Raw genomic sequence first — 21,650 nt, 5'->3', positions numbered from 1 at the left:
TTTGTATCAGCTGTTCTAGGATGTAGCAATGTAATCTAGAAGGCCTCTCAGTCACCGGTAAACTTTGTGTGCAGCTGCGCAGCTCAATTTTCATTTTCAGTTTGGGTTTTATAAAAATGACACATGCTTTATCTTGTGAGGTTATTGAAAATTGCAGTAATATTTTCCAACGATAAGTTATGTGTTCTATGATTTTATGTGATAATGTCTTTTATATCAAATGATACAGTTGTTTGAATCAGTGATCCAAAGTTTAATAATTAGAAATCTTAGTCAATTGTGTGGACTGTTAGCATTTCGCGCCAAATAGATCAGCTTCAATAATATTGGCTAATAATTTTATTTATTGTTATAAAACATTTTCCGTTGTAAACCAAAATGGAATTGAGTAGTAAAGAAATGCACATCTGGAGAATAGCCGGAGCTATCGGCTGGAGTATTGTGTTTCAATTTATGTTCCTGTATTGCTACATTTTCATTGCAAATTTGAACTTTTGGCATCCATTTAATGCATTCTCAGTTTCATTTAGTTCTATTTTTTCTCTCACAACTCTATTGAACATTTTTCCACTTGCCCTGGTGATATTCTGTCAAGGATTTTTGTGTAGCAGAGACTATATCATTCAACGCAACAACCAGGTATCAAATACTAGATTCTCACTGTTACTGAACTTTTTCACAATCTATAATTTTACAACTTTAGTGCTCTTTTCGTTTGTTGGTATTACTCTTGCACATGTCCATACTTCAGTGCTGAATGAACGTTTAAATTCATTTTCGACGCTGTGCCCAAACCAGATTGAGAGATGCCTCAATGAAGAAAGATTTTTTCTTGTATGTGATGGACTATGCATGGGAATTTTCTTCTTCATAAAAAGTAACATTTTTCGGTCTTCAAAAGCTCTGTTCTTTCCTCCAATACAACAAGAAAAATTCATCAGGATCCAGTCATCATTTTTACCTTGTGTGAGGAACTCTTTTGCAAAATCAATTGTTCCAAGTCTGATTTTTTATGTATGCTACTTTTTCAAAGGAAATTACTTGAGAAGTACATTTTCATCGATTTTTCAATTACAATCTAAGAATGAGGGCTTGGATAGTGTATTTACTCTTGCAGATTTTGAATTAATGTTCTACTTGTGGATGTTGAGCACTACATTTATTGTCACTTTGGAAATGATGGAGATTTTATTCAATATCTATTTGACTGAAAGAGCAATATTCCCAGTGTCAACATTATTGGCTCTTCCAGCTGATCACGTGCCCTTACAGAACGCACTAATGTGTGATAATGTTCCCATCATTCAACATCTGGGCTTTTACGATTTGTCCTTCTTGGCTGAATTTGACGACGAACGTAGAGCGCAACTATTTACTTTGAGCCAACCTGGAGGACATGCTCGAACTTGGAACTGTATTTCTGGCCAGTGCTTCAAAGTAATCAATTCTTTTCTCGATGATCTAGATAAGGCATTTGATGAAACTCGTCTAACATTGAGCGAAGTCAATTCAAACAAGAAGCATGACTTATCTGCTCCTAATGTTCCTATTCAGGAGCATATTTACTCTCCAAGAATCAGATGCCTCTCCCCTGTAGTTGTACAGTCACATCCAGTTTCTACTTCAACAATACAAAAGTCATATGAGCAAGTATTGAAGAACTGCAGCACATGGTTTGACGAGAAATTGAATGCTTTCTACAAGAAACCTTTGATAGTATATTTATTTGGAGACATGATTGAACCTAGGGTAAAACAACTTTCAAATTATGTTCAAATCACAGAATAAGCGATCATTTCTTATTGTTCTTGCTTAAGTTAATACAAGTTAGTTATCGGGTTACTGACTGACATTTTCTTATTGTCTTTTTTAACTTAAGTCTTAGTTCTTTTGTATAATTAATCATGTAAAGTTAGTTAACGTTATCACTTTGAAGAAAACAATCATGATATTTTTTCATTTTTTCAAAACACTATAGATTTGTATAATCTCATGTTTGCAACGTCCATGTGAATTGTTTTGGTTTTTTAAATTGTGCTATATGGCAGATGAAGTCTCATGTTTTGTAGGCTGCTTCTGAATCAAAGTAACTAAGTTGTGAACAAAAACTTTGGTGATCCACTTCCAATAGTAACAATATTTTTTCAAAACTTGCAGTATGGCCTGCTTGTGAACTTAGTTTTAGGATTTTTAAAGTTATTGGATGAACTTTTATTTAAATAATCTGTTTAACTGGTTATTGATTTGAAAATTATTCCTGTGACTTGTTATTAGTATCGCCAAAACTGTATAAATTAATAATTAATTTTCTTGTAAGATTTTCTCTTTTTCTAGTAATAGTTCATATTTTATGTATGATAACCAAATATCATACATATGGTTTTATGTTCGGTTTTGGGTGTATGACTCTTGTTCTAATATTGGTACATTGCTCCCTAATCATTTTGAGAAAGTCAAGTACTAGTGACCATAATTTTATTTAAAGTTAAAATATTTTGTTTACTTGAGCAATATTTGCATCAGGCAGGCATATACTGTGTAATTGTTTAATACATTCTGATTCTACATTAATAAATTAAAACATGTAAATTGTATAACTTGAATTCCTGTATTTTGCGGTGTCACACGTTTAATCTTCCTTTTTCTTTAAGAAATCTTTATTGTCATTTTCCATTAATTTTCACTATCTAATGTAAGTTTTTAATTTAATAAATACAATAATAAACGACAAGTGCGAAATATTCTATTTCTTCCTACTTTCCAGTTATAGAAAATTATAATATTGTCAGATAATTCATAATGAATTATATAAGTTTTCATTTTTTCACAACTCGATTTATTTTAAATAAGGAGGTACCGTTGCTTACTATATATTTATATTCAATATTAGTTGGAAATCAACAGAAAATATTATTATCTGGCTTGCTAGAAATTAAATCATGTATTACATCAGGCCACCGGGCTGGGTCGCCAGAGGGACGCCAAGGATTCGAGCGAGTCGCGAGACATTGTGCTCATCACACTACAGAGCAATTAAAACATCTACCAACTCGGAGTGGTAGGCGGAGCAGAGAAAAGTAGGGATACAGTGGCCACGATGTTGCCGTACTAGAGCTGACAGCGTTCTGTAGTCTTGAGTGAGTGTTCAACACCTCATGATGAGCATACCTAGTTTCTTCTCTGAAAGCACTGCATCGACTGTGCCTGTTTTGTGAACTTGGCAATCGCGCTTGTTTCTATGACTCCATTGTTTTCAATAATTACTCCAATTGGCTGAGCTGGCTCCGCTTATCCCTTCGAGTTAAAAGATTTTTTCATTTCATTATAGGGTCGCCAGCCGGCTCACCAGAATCGGACGGCTGGTGTCCTAGCTTGCTTTACCTCACGGACACATCTAGGGTATCACGATGTAATAAGGGTCTAAGGTTCCGGTCCAAAAATATAAATCTCTTAATGGATTATTCAGAAGCCAAGCCATAAAAAGCGTTTCTTCAGGCGTTTTCAAACTAGTTGACAGGGCAGAAAAAGCTCTCCGATTTGCTGATTGGGTTGGCGTTCAGGAATCAGCTGATAATTAGCCAATCGGAGAGCTTCCTGCCCTGCCGACTCGTCTAAAAACGCCTGAAAAAAATGCTTCTTGTGGCTTGGCGCTAAATCTTGATTTTTCAAGGGAATGAACAACAGAAACCTTAATGAGATTAATAAAAAGTAATAAGATTCTACGAAAAATATTTTTCTTATTACTTGAAAATTTTGAATGGTAAAAAGGCAGCATTTACAACATGCAAGTGAGTGTACAATGTGTTCTAGTTTACACTTTAAGCTATTACAGTTACTATATCAAAGATATGTTTAAATGGTAAGTGTAGAGGCTGCCTGTTTGCACTAGGTTGGAAGTTCGAATGAAATTCACTTCGAGAGAGATGTCCAGTTATGCATTTATATAAAGTGGTATAAACTAGACAGCATACTTGTCTTCAAAGGGAATTTAGTACCATTATATAGTATTTACATCATTGCTTGGGGTGAAGATACATTTTTCAACTACCTCAGAATGTCCATCAGAAATTCTGATGAGTTATTTCGAGCTTGTATCACCATTGGGAATACTTGCAGTCACTTTAGGCTACGGATCAAATAAATGTAGATAATGTTAATAATATATGATTTTTCAATAAAAAAATTAGAAATTATTGAAGAAATGTATAGAAACACTCTGAATTATTCAACTATGACACTATTAATTATTGAATTCATTCATTAGGTACGGTATGCTATTCAATTCAATATCAGCTGATTGTCGGGCAGAGGTGTCAGCACATTGGTTATGTTGCGATCGGGCTACTGATCAGTACAGCTCTGAAAGCTTCTATTTGTTTCAATAGCGCGTCAGTCGACCGATGGAACGGATGCGCACGAGCTCGACCGATGGTCTTCGTACGCTGTATAAAACGCATGGTCCTGATCGTACGCATGCGTGCCGTCAGTCGTGCTCTGTACGGATACATGGAATATCTATGGAAAAGAGAAGCGCGACTGACGTACGCAGTGACGGTCGGTCGAGCTCTGTAACCGGCCTTAACCTAGCTCCGCAGTGCAGGCTGGATGCTTGTCTGACTCGCACTAGGCGCCGAGACAGCAAATAATAGCAGCGTTGGTGGGAATGTGAGCGGCCGCAGTAACGTCTTCCACCCAGTAATGGTCGGCGTAGTTCCACCTAGCAGACATACGAAAGATCAATCCAGTCGGTTATTTGATCCCTCCAGCCAGGCTCAGCCAAGCAGCCGAGACAATAGAACAATGGAGTGGCGGTCTTATTTGCGTTCATCAGCAGTTTTCTTCTCACGATTATTTTGATTTTTGTGTTACCTATAATCAATAATAACTCCAGTCACCAGTAAAACGTTTCCAGAAACGTGGTTTACTACCATATTAATGACTTTTCATGATGATTTTTAATTATTTAAAAAACATTGTTGACATTCTGAGTCTTCAGGATAAACTTGGGGTCGCTGAGAACGAATCTGCAATCAGAATTTCTCTATCACGAAAAATAACGAAAAAAAACCAGCTGTTGATCTTCCGGCAACCGTTAACAGTTATCCTGCAATGCGGCCGAAACACTTCCAAGCCAGACAACCATCTCACATGACAACAACGCCAAGCTGTGAGAAACCATCCTGCAATGCGGCGCTAGGTCTAGGCCCTTATGCAGCATCTCGGCTTAAAGGGAGATACATGTACATCAGCTATTGGTTTAAACAAACCTAGAATGAAACATAATAAACGTGACCATAAGAACATGTGGATATGGTACTAAGAATAGTACCTAAGTTATCTCTACTCAAACATAACTAGTAGTTCTGTAAACAGTAGACCTCACGCAGTATTCTCATCCACAAGTACCAGATGTCAACTGTTTTAAATGTTAACAAACTCAGTTTACGTTTGAATTTGTATTCCATAATACATATATAATTCATCCAGTTCCGTGATGATCTTTCTATCTGATGAAAATTAATTTTTTAGAATCAAAAATATTATAATTTTTCCAGCATTATTTAGTTCATTTGTTTATTTTTATTCAACTAAACAAATTAAATTAGCTTTTTCGAATGTGAGAATATTGATACTGATGGGCACGCATAATAATACCATGACTGCAAAACAAAATATTGAAACCAAAGACCTTAAAGCTGCGATTAGACCAAATTTATTAAAAAAATGTTAATAACTCAATCCTTCTAGATTATATTAGATTGAACATAACTTATCATACACATGATGAACATATGTGTTTGTCAACTTCCGTTCAATCTAATAGAATCTATAAGGATTAAGTTATAACCATTTTGTTAATAACTTTGGTGTAAACCCAGCTTAAAGATGTATACCTCTTTAATGTCTTTGATTGAAACTATAGTCCTTATAGACAAGACACTAAGGAAAAGGCTAATAAAGTGCTATGTTTGGAGTGTGGCACTGTATGGTGCAGAAACTTGGACGCTGAGAAAGGAGAATAAGAGGAGGCTTGAGGCATTGGAAATGTGGATATGGAGAAGGATGGAGGGGATCAGTTGGAGGGATAAAGTTACAAACGAGGAGGTGTTGAAGAGGGTTGGGGAAAGAAGGAGTCTGCTGGATGTGATAAAGGGAAGAAAGAGGAGATGGCTGGGACATTGGATGAGACGGCAATGCTTGTTGGTGGATGCCATGGAGTGCACCATTCAGGGAAGAAGAGGAAGAGGGAGAAGAAGATACAAAATGTTGGACGACATCAAGGAGGGGATGAGCTACTATGCAACGAAGCGACTGGCAGAGAATAGAAGAGAGTGGAGGGCTGCTGCCATATAGAAGGACCTGCTTACGAGCAGAAAACTATAGAAAATAGACCTTATACAAATACAGTAATAGACTGGCTTCTCCACACATCTGTGTAATCACTTGTCAGCTGATTTATGATGAATAATTCTATAGTCTGATTTTTACTCTAATATTGGCGTATGAAGGAGGCTCCTTTTTCCTTTTATATTATCCTTGAAATGCGAAATTTCCAAAAACCTTGTATATAAGTCGACGCGCAATTTAAAAAGGAACATACCTGTCAAATTTCATAAAAATCTATTACCGCGTTTCGCCGTAAATGCGCAACATATAAATATATAAACATTTAAACAATAAGAGAAATGCCAAACCGTCGACTTGAATCTTAGACCTCACTCCGTTCGGTCAATAATTATTCATTTTGTTCCTGCGACCAGAGAAATTATTATTAAACAATCGTAAATCTACTCCATACCATTGAAACCAATCCAGTAAATAAAAGAATAATTAATGTGTGTGTTGTCTGTCCTCAAGGACAAATCCCTATTTACTAGCCTTGGGTCTGTGCTAGCTGGACCGACGCAGAGCTTTACGCCTGTTGAAGCTTGAGGGCTTAGGAAATGCGCTTTTGCTAAGGGTGAAAACATAGTGGAGCGGCGAAGGTATCCTAAAGCTTGATGATGTTGAATGTAAAACATGTAGGTATTTAAAAGATGGCGCACAGTGGGGCTGTATGTTATAAACTATTCAAATACACTAAACACTCATCTCAAGCTTGAAGTTACTTTCGCCGCTCCACTATGTTTTCACCTTAAAAGCAGTCGGCGTTAATTTCAACTAGGACAATGGACAACACCCCTTCAAAGTTTTGGAATACTAGGTACTACAATACTTGCTATCAATACGACTGAAAAGTACAATTTTGGGTATACATCCATTAAAAAAATGTAAGTATGACAAAACTGATAAATTATTGAATGTATAAAGTACACTATACCCTACTACAGAACATTCCACTGTATGGAATTTTATTTTTGGTTATTGAAACATAAAGTATTGAGTATGGTAGTGGTTCTCTGTTCTTGACCTGATATACGCGTCGTACGGTACCCCTTGGTGTTACCCTACAAAACTTTCATAATCCTCGGGGGTTTAGTATTTAGTTTATAAATACTGAATAATATTTATAATTGAATTTGACGAATACTAGAAGATAGGACCTACTTGTATAATATTATGCCAATTAAAAAATTCGACAGTCATTTGTTTGACAACTACCCAGTTAATAGACTGTGACGAAGAATAAACGAAACTTACTGTTTAATAACTTCAGAGAAACTGGCGATGTGATGACATCAGAAGATGCAAAAAAATGAATCATTCACTGAACATTTTTCTTCAATTTATATCAACAATATGATTGCAAACTCCGATTCATGTTTCAAGTAAAGAAATGCAATTTTTAATAGTTTTATGGGAAATTAATATTGGAAGTGACAGTAATAGGTAATTAATTGAACGAGAATGTGAATAAATCACATTACGTTTTTATCCTCGTTTAATTTATTAATTATTGCAATTCATTGGCATTTTCATTTACTTTAAACTTCGAGCCTCTTCTCTTTTGATGTAGCTTGCTTTTTACATTGAGCACCTGCACTATCATATAATTTTTAAAAGGGACTTATACAGGTAGGCGCACACAGATCGTCATCGGACGGACGGCACGCATCAGACGATTGGATTTGATGGATTGTTTTCAATTGGAGTGCGCATAGGTACCTATCCGCATCGTATAGGTATACGATCTGTGTGCGCCTACCTTTACAGAGATGTATTACATGATACGGCTTGAAAAAGTATTTAAATAAGAAATGGATGAAGGTTTTTATTCATACTGCATTTACAACCTCATCTATGTGAAAGACGCTCTAAATATTGCTGTATTTAGACAAACTCGACTTTGCTGTTGAGTTTATATTTCTTCAAGGGCTTCACCAGGACCTCCTATATACTTTCTATCCTGGCTTTACAGTATCAAGCAGTATTCAACGGTTTTAAATGGAACAAGATCCTGAATTTCAATTGGAGTCTATACTAACTCCAGTGTTTTCGAAGGAAAAGGCTCATTACACTACTGGGAAATGTTCAAAAAGAATCAATGCCACTTATTTATTAAGATGACAATAAATTAGTCTCTAGTTATCTTAATAAGTGGTTGTGACAACTTCAAGTATTCTTATTCAATATGAATATGAACAGTATTACCTTCAACGATACGAAAGAAGCTTCTCTGTGAATGTCATACCGTATCTTTCCATTGAAAGAAAAACTTCAATTGTGTAATTGGGAAGGTATTCAATGAGAAACTTGGGAACACTTGAAAATATATAAGATATTTAATATAAATTCAATTTATTTTCAATGTTTCAACAATTGATAAACAATAAGAGAACCTATGTTGTAATCTGTTCCAACTAGTGTCCTGAGCAGTCTGTAACTCAACCAACATGGCGGATAGTTGTGATGAGGTGGCCACTGCTTCGCCATGCACCTTCAGAAACAAGCCCAAGTACGCTTGGCCCAGTTCAAAGTCCTTATTACTATCAAACACAAACTTGATCAATCTCATAAACATATCCAACAATGTCGAAGAGCCACCTTCGACGAACAGAGAATTCACTTCCAAGTCGACTGCTGAAGGTCCCATGCTTTTCAATTTTTCCAGAGCTGAAGAGAAGTCACCACTTTTCCCACACTCGACTAAATGTTTACCAAACGCGGTGTGGTTGTCAATCATTTTGTTCAGGTCTATCTTTTTAATGGCACCATCTCCTTTCTCCACATCCCTCAGATCGAATTGCAAGTTGAGGGAGGGGAGAGTGGGGAGGAAGAAGGGGGCAGCTTTGGGAGCCTTGGGAGCTTCTTTTGGTTTGTTACGTTTCTTGATGAGGTCCAGATCCAAGAGATTCTGCCACCTGGAGTTGGCCAACGACGAGAAACTGATTAGGTGATCTTCCAGATGATCCGGTGACTGGTAGTCTTTCTCCTCTTCAATGTCATCCAACTCGCCAACGCTGGAAGCTGTCTGCGTTGTTGATGGCAATTCCAGCATCTGAATGTCCACGTCATTTGGCAGTGGCTTCAAAGAGACATGCGCAAACAATGTCCTATTCGACCACAGGTACAGTCCCAAGTTATCAACGTGCGCAGTGGCTAGGTATTCTCCGGTAGGTGAAAAACTCAATGAAATACACGCATATGGAACCTGTGAACAAAGAAGACAATTTTTTAGAATTGTTTTTTAAATTAGAATAAATTTCATGAAATTCATCACAATCTCAAATCATACACTATAGTTGACAGTACTAGAATGTACTAACAATGAATTATTGAATAGAATTTCATTGTTTTAGATAGAATAGAATGGAAAACTTTATTTGTCACAAAAAAACAAACATTACTCCTTGAAATACAAATTCAAAATGAGAATAATAACATATTGAAAAAGCAGTTCTATTCTTGTCACATTCACTTCTTCACATCTAGATCTGTACACAGGACTGAAACAAACACATCTTCAGCTGTAGTGTAGGAAACTGCAGTCCTGTGTACAAATCTAGCTGTGAAGAAGTGGATCATGTGACTAGAACAAAACTGTGTTTTTTCAATCATGGAGGAATTCCACAATATCAATTTTTATTCAATAAATTTTATCAAGAATAGTAACACATTTTTATAAATGCAAATGAGACAAAGTATGTATTGTGCACAAAAAATAAATGTCAGTCCACGCACAGGAAAACAGAGTTGAATTCTAACTAAATAGAAAAATAGTAGAAGCAATTCTGTCATAATTCAAACGGCTAGATGTTTTTCAAATTCCCGTGACAATCTATCAAACATCTTTCATAGTTGATTACTGTTGCTTTTTTCAAGAACTAAACTTAAACTACTTGAAAAAAATCCCTCTACACGACCTCAAAAACCTCATTTGGTTTGGAATTGTTACAAATCCATTGATAATTTAAAAGCGGAATGGTACGAATTACTTTTAACATTCACTAGATAGAGAACTCCCCTTGCGATAAAAGTGAAGTAAAGGCCACCAAAAGTGAAAGATGCGGTAAAACTAGAAACAGAAGAAAAATTATTACGAGTCTAAGTGCCGTTTGCACAAAAGCCGGTTATGTTTTAATCGTGATTAATTCCACAAGAACCAATCAGAGAAGCCGTCTTATCAAAAAGGCCTTCTCTGATTGGTTCTCGTGAAATTAATCACGATTAAAATTTAACTGGCTTTTGTGCAACCGGTCCTAAGGGTTTGATCAAACTGAATGCGTATATGTGCAGGTGCAAGTCGAATCATGCATGAGCCGAAAAACAAAATTTGAAAAGTGCCTTCAAAACACGTATTGACTTGCAAGTAGCTACTCACACTGAACGCACCAGCAAGTGCAAGCTCCAAGTGTGTGTCTATTGCTCTTCCAGATTTTGTATCTCATCTGCACGCTTGCACATAATTATATGCATGAATCAAGCTTGCACTTGCACATATACGAATTCAATGTGATCAGACCCAAAGACAAAAATCTAGTGGCAGCACGAGGAGAAAATTAATTTGCATTTCTATTTTAATTGTAGGCCTATCATTTTAATTCCGCAGAGTTTCTAATTTTATGAATAATGTACCTTATATTATATCTTCATTCAATTTATTGTTTCCTATGTTATCTATACTGTACTAGTAGTTCTGTGAACAGTAGACGCAGTTTTCTCATCCACAAGTATCTGATGTCACCTGTTCTAGTTGATTCAGTTGAATCACAATTCACAGTTGAATCATAATTAAACTCTTAAAAACTGTTATTTGTTTTCTCCAAGATCAAAAATTCACTTATATTAATAAACTCAGTTCACGTTTGAATTTGTATCCCATATGATGATTTATCCAGTTTCGTGATAATCTTTCCATTTGATAAAAAATTTCTCAACTATTTAAAAATTATTTTTTTCAATCAAGAATATTATAATTTCTTTTGCATTATTCAGTTTATTTAATCATTTTTTATTTTATTTTCAATCACCTATTAAATTTGTTTTTCAACTGATGGGCACGCATCATAGAAAATATTGAAACTCTACCTTATAGAAATAGACACGGCCAGACATCTGTGTGATGCATGTAAATCCACTTGTCAGCTGATTGATTATGAATAATTCTATAGTCTGATTGATCCTATCTTCAAAGTAAATTTTATATTTATAGAATTATATTAGAATATATATAGAATTATATATTATATTAATTTTATTTTAGAATTTTATATATAGTAAATTTTATGATATCAGAGTATGGAGGAATTCCTTTTCTTTTCATATTATTCTTAAAATGCAAAATTTCAAAAAAACCTTGTGTATACATCGACGCGCAGTTGAAAAAGGAATATTCCTGCCAAATCTCATCGATTTCTATCAACGCGTTTGGCCATAATCGCGTTACATACAGACAGACAAAAGCAAATCGAGTTGAAACATAGACCTCACTACGTTCGGTCAATTATAAATAGTATCATTTTTCAATAAAATTTAAATTGTAGTTATTGATCGGTGAATTGATTAAGGCAGGTTTACCTTGAAGCAATCGACCAGTTGCCCGGTGGGGATATCCCAAACACGGAGAGTAGAGTCCATGGCGGCTGACACGAGCCAGCGCATGTCCGGACTGAAGGTGGCGTCATTGAGCTGTCCGCTGTGGCCGACGAACCGTCGCACCAGCCGTCTCGTGTCAATGTCCAGCAGGCAAAGGCTGAAGTCGTCCAGCGCCACGCACACTATCGAACTCTCTCGGTGCTTCGAGAAGAATGCGACTGGCTCTTCCATCGCAACTGACGCAAATTGGGCAACACCTGCCATTCATAAAAAATATTAAAGCATTAGAACACTCCATATAAAAACACATTTCAATATTAAAAAAAAAATAAATTATTACGAAAATGTATGAATACAAAATAGTACAGCATTAGAACACTTCATATAATCCACATTTCAATATACTCACTTTTCTTTTTAGGGCTACCGAAATTATAGAAACACAATAAAATATATCAATTAGTACCCTTCTATTTTATCACAACACAACCCGTTTCAGCTCTTCAAAACCATTTTCAACTGTACATATTTATATTTTATTATACTAGTTGTGTTGTGATGAGATACAAGGACAGTTTATAACTTTTTTGTTTTAACATTTCAATATTTATTATGGAAATGTATCTTAAAAACTAAATGATGAATGAATTGGCTTAGGAAATGGGTATTGTGCCATTGTGAACGTATATTATGAGCATTATTATTTGTGAGAAGTGCCTAACTCGCATGAATATATAACTTGAGCCGTCAATTAGCCTTATGACTGTCATACTTCAGCTGAGACCAACAGTTACACGTGTCCATCCGATAACACGGAAGTGACTTTGTTGAAAACATTCCGTAGAATATAGAAGAGAATGTAATATCCATAGTGTAATTATAGGTAGTATTATTACATGACTGTTAGTTTCAGACTTTAAGGGCCGGTTTCCGAGCTTGGGATTTAGCTAAATTCTAGACTTTAAACAGCTGGAGTCAGAAAATTGGCTTTCCAAAACGGGGCTTAGTCGCAGTAAATAGTTGCAGCAAAATAAATATTTATTTTCTCATTTCTATAATTGGAAACGTTTTTCCTTGACGAAATGAAACATTCCTAAATAATTCAAAATAGCTGTGAAACTTTACACTATTTTCTCTTTATTTTATTTTGTGTTCAATTTTCTAGTTTTTCGAAATTTAATTTAAACGTGACTTTGACTATGACTACGACTACGCCCCGTTTCGGAAAGCCAATTTTCTGACTCCAGCTTTTTAAAGTCTAGAACTTTACTTAAATCCCGAGCTCGGAAATCGGCCCTAAATGTTAAGACTATCATCGGAAAAAAATTGAATCAATTTTGTTTGATTTCTCCACATCTTTCAAAAATTACTAAAATAGTATTGATAAACTCCAGAATAAAAAAATAGTGTAGTAAATAAAAAAAAACATTTTAAAGATAAAAATAACTTTGCTTTAAATTAAATACAAGAAATATGTTTTATGTGAATGCTCAATTTATGGGAATGAGAAGATAGATTTGATGTATTGAATAAGAATACAGCCTACTAAATCTGGTTTAAAATATCAAATTTAAAACAACATATACTATAGTGAGGTCTACGTTAGAACTTTGTTATAATGGCAATGTTTAATTAGCAATGGTATTGTTATCCTTGTCTATCATTCAACAAAGCGGATAGCGCTATCTCTTTCTCACTTTTTTCTGTTGCCAGATCGTCTTTTAACAATGTAGTATTGATAATATTAATTAACAAAATATTTCATCTTAATTATGAAAATATAATGTCTTGCTTAATAAAATATAATTGATTATTATAAACGAGAATGAACAGTTAATATTAGGCTACATCAGTATCAGCTACCGTCTATAGAAAGCAATGACAAGACAGAGGATCGGCAACTTTGTTCTGCTATCTTTCTTCACTGCCATTATAACGTAGACCTCACTAAAGTCTCTCGTTCTTTTAATAAAGGTGCTTGTAACACAATAATGTAGTGCTGTGTTTTATTATTAATTACTGTAAGAATATCACCTTAAATAATTACTCACCAGGAGTTTTGAAAATCCAGAACTTAACAGAAGCATCAGCGCCACCAGAAATGACAACCTGTCCGTTGCTGTCCACGACCACGCCCCTCACAGTCCCCGCATGCGCCGTCGATGTGCCGTACGAGCACCGGTGGATTCCAGACTGGATGTTGAATCGTTCCAGGTGGCCGGTACTGTATCCTATCACAACAAAGTTGCCACAATTCGTCACAGTCAAGCAAGTCGCCATTGGAGGGACGAAGGATTGATAGTTTTTCGGTTTAAGTTTGTCAGGTACAAGTTTCAATTCGCCCATCCGCAGTTTGTCGTAGGACCACGTTGTAACGACAGGTAAACCGCGATGCACGGCTGCTATGCTGTCCCATTCCTTGTCTCTGATCGTGACAGAGTCGAAATTTGTGATAGGCGGCATGATGTGTGTATCGAGACGTTTTCCTTTCTTTTTGGATGCCTTGCGATTGTAGGACGCGCGACCCAAACTTTTGTTGAATGTCTCGAGTTGCGTGTTGAAGATGCGCAGTGAGGAGTCGTTTCCAGAGCTGAGAATGTTGTGGCCGTTGCTGCCGTGGAACCGGATCAAGGTGGGCGGGGCCGCGTGGCCCTCTCTCACTCGCAGCAGGCGAGCGCCGTCGTCTGACAAGTCAAAAATCCACATTTTCAGAGTGTTATCCGGTGACGACGTCACCATCAGCGGCTCATTGGGCAAGAATTTCATACCAGCCACCGATGCTTCATGAGCATTCATCAGCTGACTAGCCACTGTTCGCTTCTCCAAATCCCAGAACACAATATGTCCTGACCCACTACCTGTTGCCATAATTGGTCTTCCATCAAGCCTGAAAGAAATCGACGTCACAGTTCCCCAATCCTGCACAAGAGACAAGACAGTCTCATCAAACTTCAAGTTGTGGAGGAAAATACGTCCATCAGCCAGACCCACTCCGATGACATCAACAGCTGGAGCTTGTTCAAGAACTGTGACAGGGGAGCCCCAGCCTCGAAACTTATAGATCATCTTCGAAGTTTTAATATTCCATAATTGCAACTTTCCCTGTTCACTGCCCAGTAATATTTTATTCAAGTACGTACTAGGATGCAAAATTGTTGTGATATGAAAGTCTTTGTTTTGAAAATTCAAACTTAAGTAAATATCTTCGTCCTTCACGTCCCATACAATCAGAGTACTTGCTTCGTCAACAGATATCAGATGGGGTCCAAAAGGCAACAGCAGATGAACATCATGAGTGTGCCCTCTATAAGTATGTTTTAGTTCTGTCCCTCTTCTCCATGCTTGGATTAAAGGGCCGCAAGCAGTGTAAACGTGGAATGTGTCAGCACCAAGACATGTTATATCCGCTTCCAATTGAATACTGACTGATAGTAGAGAGAAATGGGCGCACCCGTACGTATGAAAAGCCCTGCCAACACATGTCACCACCAGATTTTCATTTCTTCGTTTGATAAAACGGGTGACAAGAGGAATGTGATTACTTACATAGCCCAGTGCTCTATTACTCACAAAAATCTGACTAGCTGACATCTTTGCTATTTATCCTCTCAAAGTATTTTTGCTCACTCATTAAACCATCTAGGAAGCATTTTTTGGAAATAACCTGGAACCAGAAAAGAAATATAATTATTGTGATTTAATTGAAATACTGAATAGTTGATAAAATTATAATAGAAGCGCAACACAGAACCATGGTCGTGTTCATTGAATTTCATGTTGTCCTTGTCATGAATATAAGTTAAATTTATCCTCATAGTACTCATTGTGTAGGGCCTCAACTATAAGGAAAAAAAGTGGCGTTTCTTTTTTCTTACTTACTTCTTTCTTACTTCTGGTGTCCTCATCACGAGGACTCACTATTTTCTAGTTTCATAACGCATACCTCTAACGAGGGATAATGTCCGAGCAAAATTCCGAACCTATGGTGTTTAGTATAATAGGCCTACATCCTGTTAACGTGCGAAACCATCCCGGCGAGTATATTCAACCCCTGTAATGTATTCTCTCAATCAAGAACTGAATGAAAGGCTGAATTTATAAATTAGGTACTGCATCAGTCATATTTTAATTGGGTATACATTTATATTATTACCTTTTTTGTCTTGTACTCTTATGGACATGCCCTAGTAGTATGTCTATGTTATGAACAGAGAGCATTTTTTTTCTTATTAGGTACTATTAATACCATTATGGTATTAGTCATTGTGGTACTGGATGGATGACCCCTTGGAATTGTTCCATAAAACAATGACTTTGTAAGAAAGCAAACAAATTATAGAAATGTAATTTTTTGGAAATTCATTTCTTAATAGAGAAATTACTCTGCCCATCGTAACACAAATTGATTGATAAATCAATTGCAGCTGCGAATACAGCAATCAGTCTAATGAATGTATACAATACACCAGTATCAAAATGAAATATCATCATTTTTATTAAATTATTTTCAATTTAATTATCCTCTACAGTAATTCAAATGCTTATTTTGGTAAATAAGTCAAATTAAAGAAACAATAAAATTTGCACGTGTTTGTTGTCATATCATAACAAAACCATGACTATAGTGTTGTCCTAGAAAAACAAAATCTACATCTACTAACATGTAAAACTATGATATTTACACGGAAGATTAATATTTATCACACTTGCAACAAATGGCAATAGTAGTATTAGTTGAATCAAATTAAAAATACTTACCAATAAAAACTAAAAATTGGATCATAACCTAAAATTCTCCAACTCAAACCAGACAGAAACCAATGAATTTGTAGGTTATGTTTTTATATGCGATTCTGATGGCATTGTACTGAATTTGAAAAAATATATAGACATTCATATTTTCCTCTCCAAAAATAAGTAGAAATAATTTTCAATAAGATTTTTAAAATAATTTTATGAAAAATTACTGCAGTATTGGCAAAATTTATACCACAGCCTTTTAGATTTATTTCAGATAATCTCCGTATGCACGTGCACGCTACACTTTCTTGTGATCGTGTGTGAGGTTAGCAAGCATTTCAATATTTATTTCTGAATCACATGCAATGTTTTAATATTTTTAGATTTTAATAGAAGGTTTAGAATCTAACAAATAAATATGTCTTTGAAAGAGAAAGTTTTACTTAGAAAAATCAGAAAGCGGGAGAAAAATAAGTTGAATATTCTCAAGAAAAAGGAAGACGAAACAAAGCTTACAGGTTAGTAATCATTGTAATTTATTTGATACCCATTATTTTCAATTATTCTACATATAAAATAATAATTCCGCTCTAATTTATAGGTATAAATAGCTTTATAATAAACCTCCGACGGCTACGGCCGTCTATAAGACTAGAGTTGAAAAAGCATGCACTTTTATTGAATATAAACTATTGGAAAGAACTCTAGCTAATTTGAATCCATTTTTTGGATCCTTAAAATACTCTTTATAATTTTAAATTATGTCCTTCATAGGATATTTGATGTAAGATATTATTTTGATATCACAACACTATTATTTGCATTGGTATTTCAGTCTTGTCACTCTGTCGTTTGTTCAATGAATCCTACAGACCTCTTGTGACATCTGACATGTATTTTGGCTACTTCAATAAACAATAGTAATTTCAGATATTTTTTAGTCGTGTGGTCTTTTGGCACTATTGATCTTAAGCTCCATTGCCCTTTTAAATTTAAGATAAGATCATAGAAGAAAAATATTACGTAGTCTAAATCTGCGTTTACACCAAAGTTATATACAATTTTTTTATTTTTCTGTCCTTAATAGATTCTATTAGATTAAACGGAACTTGACAAACACAAAATTGTTATGTTCATCATGTGTATAAGTAATGTCCAATCTAATAGAATCTATAAAGCTGCGTTCACGCCAAGGTTATTACTGTAACAAAATGTTAATAACTTATCCTTATAGATTCTATTAGATTGAACATAACTTATCATACACATGATGAACATATGTTCTTTTTACAAGTTCCGTTCAATCTAATAGAATCTATAAGGATTAAGTTATTAACATTTTGTTAATAACTTTGGTGTAAAAGCAGCTTTACTATCTTCATTTCTCATTTAATATCGCACGTCACTCCATTCAATTTTTATATTAATACTAAATGACTTTTATTAATTTGTTATGCAATGCTCTTTCTCCTGGCCTTGTTTGAATGGTTCCTATTTTGACTAGTAAATTTGTAAACTCATTGGCTATGATTCTTAATTTTGAATTCTTCAAATTAGTGATTTATTGAAACTTCTAGTTGTTAACTTCTTATTGATATGATTTACTGATATAAATATTCTTTTCAGTTGAGGATGTTGCTATTCCAGCTGCAAGCAGCAGCTTGACAACACCTGATGTCAGTGCTCCTGAAAAGAGTAAGTTGAAACTACTACTCGCTCACACTTCTTTTTAGTGAGCTACAAATAGAATAAAATAGTCGAAATAATTTCTATGTCAACGGATATTCCTTCTTAATAAGTAATATTATTTTTGGTGAAGACTCATACGTTAATTAGGCTATTGTTTCTTCAACTTTTTCTCTGTCTTGTACCTTTATACCTAAATCTGCATCCTTTACCCATAATAAGGGATCGATGGCGTCAAAAACATATACTTACTTGATACTTAGGCCTACATGTAATACACAAAAACAAACATACATAAGGCTTGTTTAGCAAGACAGCATTTCCGACAAATCATCACTCATAAGTGCTTGGATACAACTCTCTCGAAAGTTCTTAGATCCAACTGTTTTACTCCTGTAGGCAGCCTATTGAAGTATCGCAAGGCCGAACTACTGAAGTACACCTATGATCTCTGAAGGCGTTATCTGGGAATATCAATGAGCTCTCGATGTCTGGTGTTATGTTGATGCACATCAGTCCGAGTCAATAGGTACTGCTGGTTCTCCTTGACATACATAAGACAGAGAAGTAGGAAGTGGCAGATCACTGTTAGAATACCAAGTCCAACAAAAAGGGGCTTGCAATGTGCACGATATTCGTTCGCGGTGATGATTCGGGCAGCCCGTTTTTGCAGCTTCAGTATGTCCACAACCTTTGCTGAATGACCCCACATGAGTAGGCCATAGGAAACGTGACAGTGGAAGAGCGCGTGATACACCATGGCTAAATAGGCCTCAGTCACATGACCCCTCAGCTTCAGCAGCAGAAAACAAATTCTGGACAGTCTTGTAGTCACATGCTGAATATGGCTGGCCCAGTTGAGTTTATTGTCCAGAACAAAACCCAGCAGCTTGATAGGGTCTTGATCACCAGAAAGGTTTCTTGACAAGCTGCAGATGACATGCTGGGTCTTGTTTGCATTCAACTGGAATCGGTTTCCCAGGAACCAGGAAGACCGCAAATGTTCAGCTGACATCTCCAACACCTGCTGAAGGACACGGCCAGATGACATCAATGATGTATCATCCGCAAACAAGAGCGTTGAACCATCACTGTCGAGGTCGTTTATCATAATCATAAATAGGATCGGTCCCAGGATTGATCCCTGAGGTACACCGTGGCTCACTGGGAGTGGACAGGAAGAAGCTCCATTGAGAGACACCACCTGCTGCCTCCCAGCCAGATAGGACTTGGGAATGGATAGCGCTGAGTCCACTACATCGTAGTAGCGCAGTTTCTCAATCAGGATGCAATGGTCAACACAATCAAAGGCTCTGCTCAGGTCGCACAGGGTTAGCTCCAGAGACTCTCCATCCTCAAACACCAGACCAATACTTTCAGCCTCTTTATTTACTGCATCCAAAGTAGACCTCCCTCTTCGAAAACTGAACTGCATACTTGAAAGGTTTTGTCTTTCAAAGAAGTTCTCAAGTTTGGGCTTGATGACTGCTTCAACCATCTTTCCAAACTTTGGAGTCATTAAAATTGGCCTGAAGCTGTTAAGGCTCTGGTGGTCCCCCTTCTTGTAGACAGGAACGGTTCTTGAGGTCTTCAGGAAATCTGGAAAAACACCAGTTCTCAGGCAGTCGTTTACAGCTGCTGCCAGGGGGTCTGAAATGGAATCAATCACCTCCCGAATCATATAAGCAGACATGCCGCAGATATCAGGACTCCTGGATGGTTTAAAAGACCGAATTATCTTCCTAAGGGCCATTGGAGTGACTGGATAGAGGACAGAAAGACGAGCGTGCGTTGGTGGTACTCGTGCAGCCAGAATCTCAACTGGATCCTCAGGAACAACAGGCATTGTACTCACTATGAAGAAACGGTTGAAAGAGTCAGGGCTTGCAAAATCAAGTTGTCTCCTCGGCATTGATCTATGTGAGTTTATCACATCCCATGCAGCCTTGCAACAATTTGATGCACTCTCAATTTTAGATGCTGTTGCCAACTTTCTAGCTTGCTCAATACTTTTTTTGTAGATGGATTTGGACTAACAGTATCTTTCTCTGTCATCGCCGTTGCCACGCTCACATCTATCTTTTAGGGCAAGCATGATTCCCTTGAGTCTGGCAAGATCATCAGTGTACCACTCAAGATGACTTTTCACACGGCCTGGGCTCTTTTTTAGTCTTTGAGTGCGATGTGACTTGACAATTTCCGGAAAGTAGTTGTTAAAATTCTCTTGAAAATACTGGAAAAATGTTCCAGACAGGTCATTTGTGTCATGGAGCACAGCCTCCCAGGGGGTGCTGGCCAGTGCATCTCTAAAAAGGGTCAGAGCAGCATCATGTATTTTTCTGAAATTATAGTTGGCACGCCAATAAGGTGATACATCATTCACCACAGAAGAACTGCAATTTAGGAAAGCTGTTACCAGGGCAGAGTGGTCATCACCATGAAGCTCAATCACTTGAGTGCTGCAAACGATTGGCTGAAAGCTCACAGCAATATTGTCCAAGCAGGCTGCTCCCCTGGTGGGCTCGGTACAAGTGATGAAGGCCATAACTTCTCATAAGATCCATAACCATTGTCAGTTGTTTGCTTGTAAAAGGAGTATTTTTCATTTCATGCTTTATTTTCGTTTTATTGTAGTATTTTCTTGTAGGATGTGGCACTGGGATGGTTTTGCAGTTATTTAAAGAATAGGCAACAATGTGTTAGAGTCAATCTTGTACTGAGTCAATGGTGTAGCGGCTATAAATTTTGTAATGGCGTGTGAGGACGCTGAGTGAACACCAGACTGATTGACTCACTACAAGACTCAATACAATTGTCGGAATCGCGGGAGGCCTAAACGCTCGCTCACCCTTGATTCCTCTAATGACAATTGTGTAATGATGAAATTTTTATAAGCAGTGTAGCGATCGCTAAACACTGAAGGCGGATACCTTAAAATTATTACCTGTGAAGAATGAGCATACAAAATCATACAGGTCGAGCAAAAATCCCGATGTAGATAATTTACGGGACTGCGTCTCTAATAAGTTCTGAAGGATTAAAATACGGTATTTGAACCAAATATCGTTCAGAATATATTTCGAGAACAGAGTCTTGTCGGGTTTTAAGCTCTATTGTAGGAATTTATATGATCTATGGCTGCATCTGCTGTACAATTGACGTGTTCGCTCCTAAGTCGAGGTAGGTAACAGATAAAAGCTGATATATGAGCAGGTAAGGACAAAGAATAAATATCTCGATCTGACCCC

General features: G+C 36.5%; 3 protein-coding genes across 3 annotated transcripts in view; 2 read left to right on the top strand and 1 right to left on the bottom strand.

The window, feature by feature from the left end:
* Positions 1 to 46: 46 nt before the first annotated feature.
* LOC111053682 (nucleoporin NDC1) lies at positions 47 to 1,788 on the top strand. The gene has a single exon (XM_022340601.2). It carries the CDS (start codon positions 379 to 381, stop codon positions 1,786 to 1,788), a length of 1,410 nt encoding a protein of 469 aa, XP_022196293.2. The 5' UTR covers positions 47 to 378.
* A 6,911-nt stretch (positions 1,789 to 8,699) lies between these two features.
* Positions 8,700 to 16,974, bottom strand: LOC111053674 (WD repeat-containing protein 36). The gene is made up of 4 exons (XM_039444081.1): positions 16,735 to 16,974; positions 14,028 to 15,640; positions 11,959 to 12,233; positions 8,700 to 9,592 (listed from the first exon to the last, which is right to left on the bottom strand). Exons 2-4 carry the CDS (start codon positions 15,565 to 15,567, stop codon positions 8,735 to 8,737), a joined length of 2,673 nt encoding a protein of 890 aa, XP_039300015.1. The 5' UTR covers positions 15,568 to 15,640; positions 16,735 to 16,974; the 3' UTR covers positions 8,700 to 8,734.
* Positions 16,834 to 21,650, top strand: part of LOC111053665 (probable ATP-dependent RNA helicase pitchoune) — a 28,055-nt gene continuing 23,238 nt past the window's right edge. The window contains exons 1-2 of the mRNA XM_039444093.1: positions 16,834 to 17,234; positions 18,343 to 18,411. Of these exons, the coding sequence (XP_039300027.1) occupies positions 17,135 to 17,234; positions 18,343 to 18,411 (169 nt within the window). The 5' untranslated portion in view covers positions 16,834 to 17,134. The remainder of the gene's footprint in view (positions 17,235 to 18,342; positions 18,412 to 21,650) is intronic.

Source organism: Nilaparvata lugens, chromosome 1 (genome assembly GCF_014356525.2).
Source record: "Nilaparvata lugens isolate BPH chromosome 1, ASM1435652v1, whole genome shotgun sequence".
In the NCBI taxonomy this organism is placed as follows: domain Eukaryota; kingdom Metazoa; phylum Arthropoda; class Insecta; order Hemiptera; family Delphacidae; genus Nilaparvata; species Nilaparvata lugens.
Note: the sequence above shows the minus strand (reverse complement) of the source record. Positions and strands in the feature narration are given on the sequence as shown.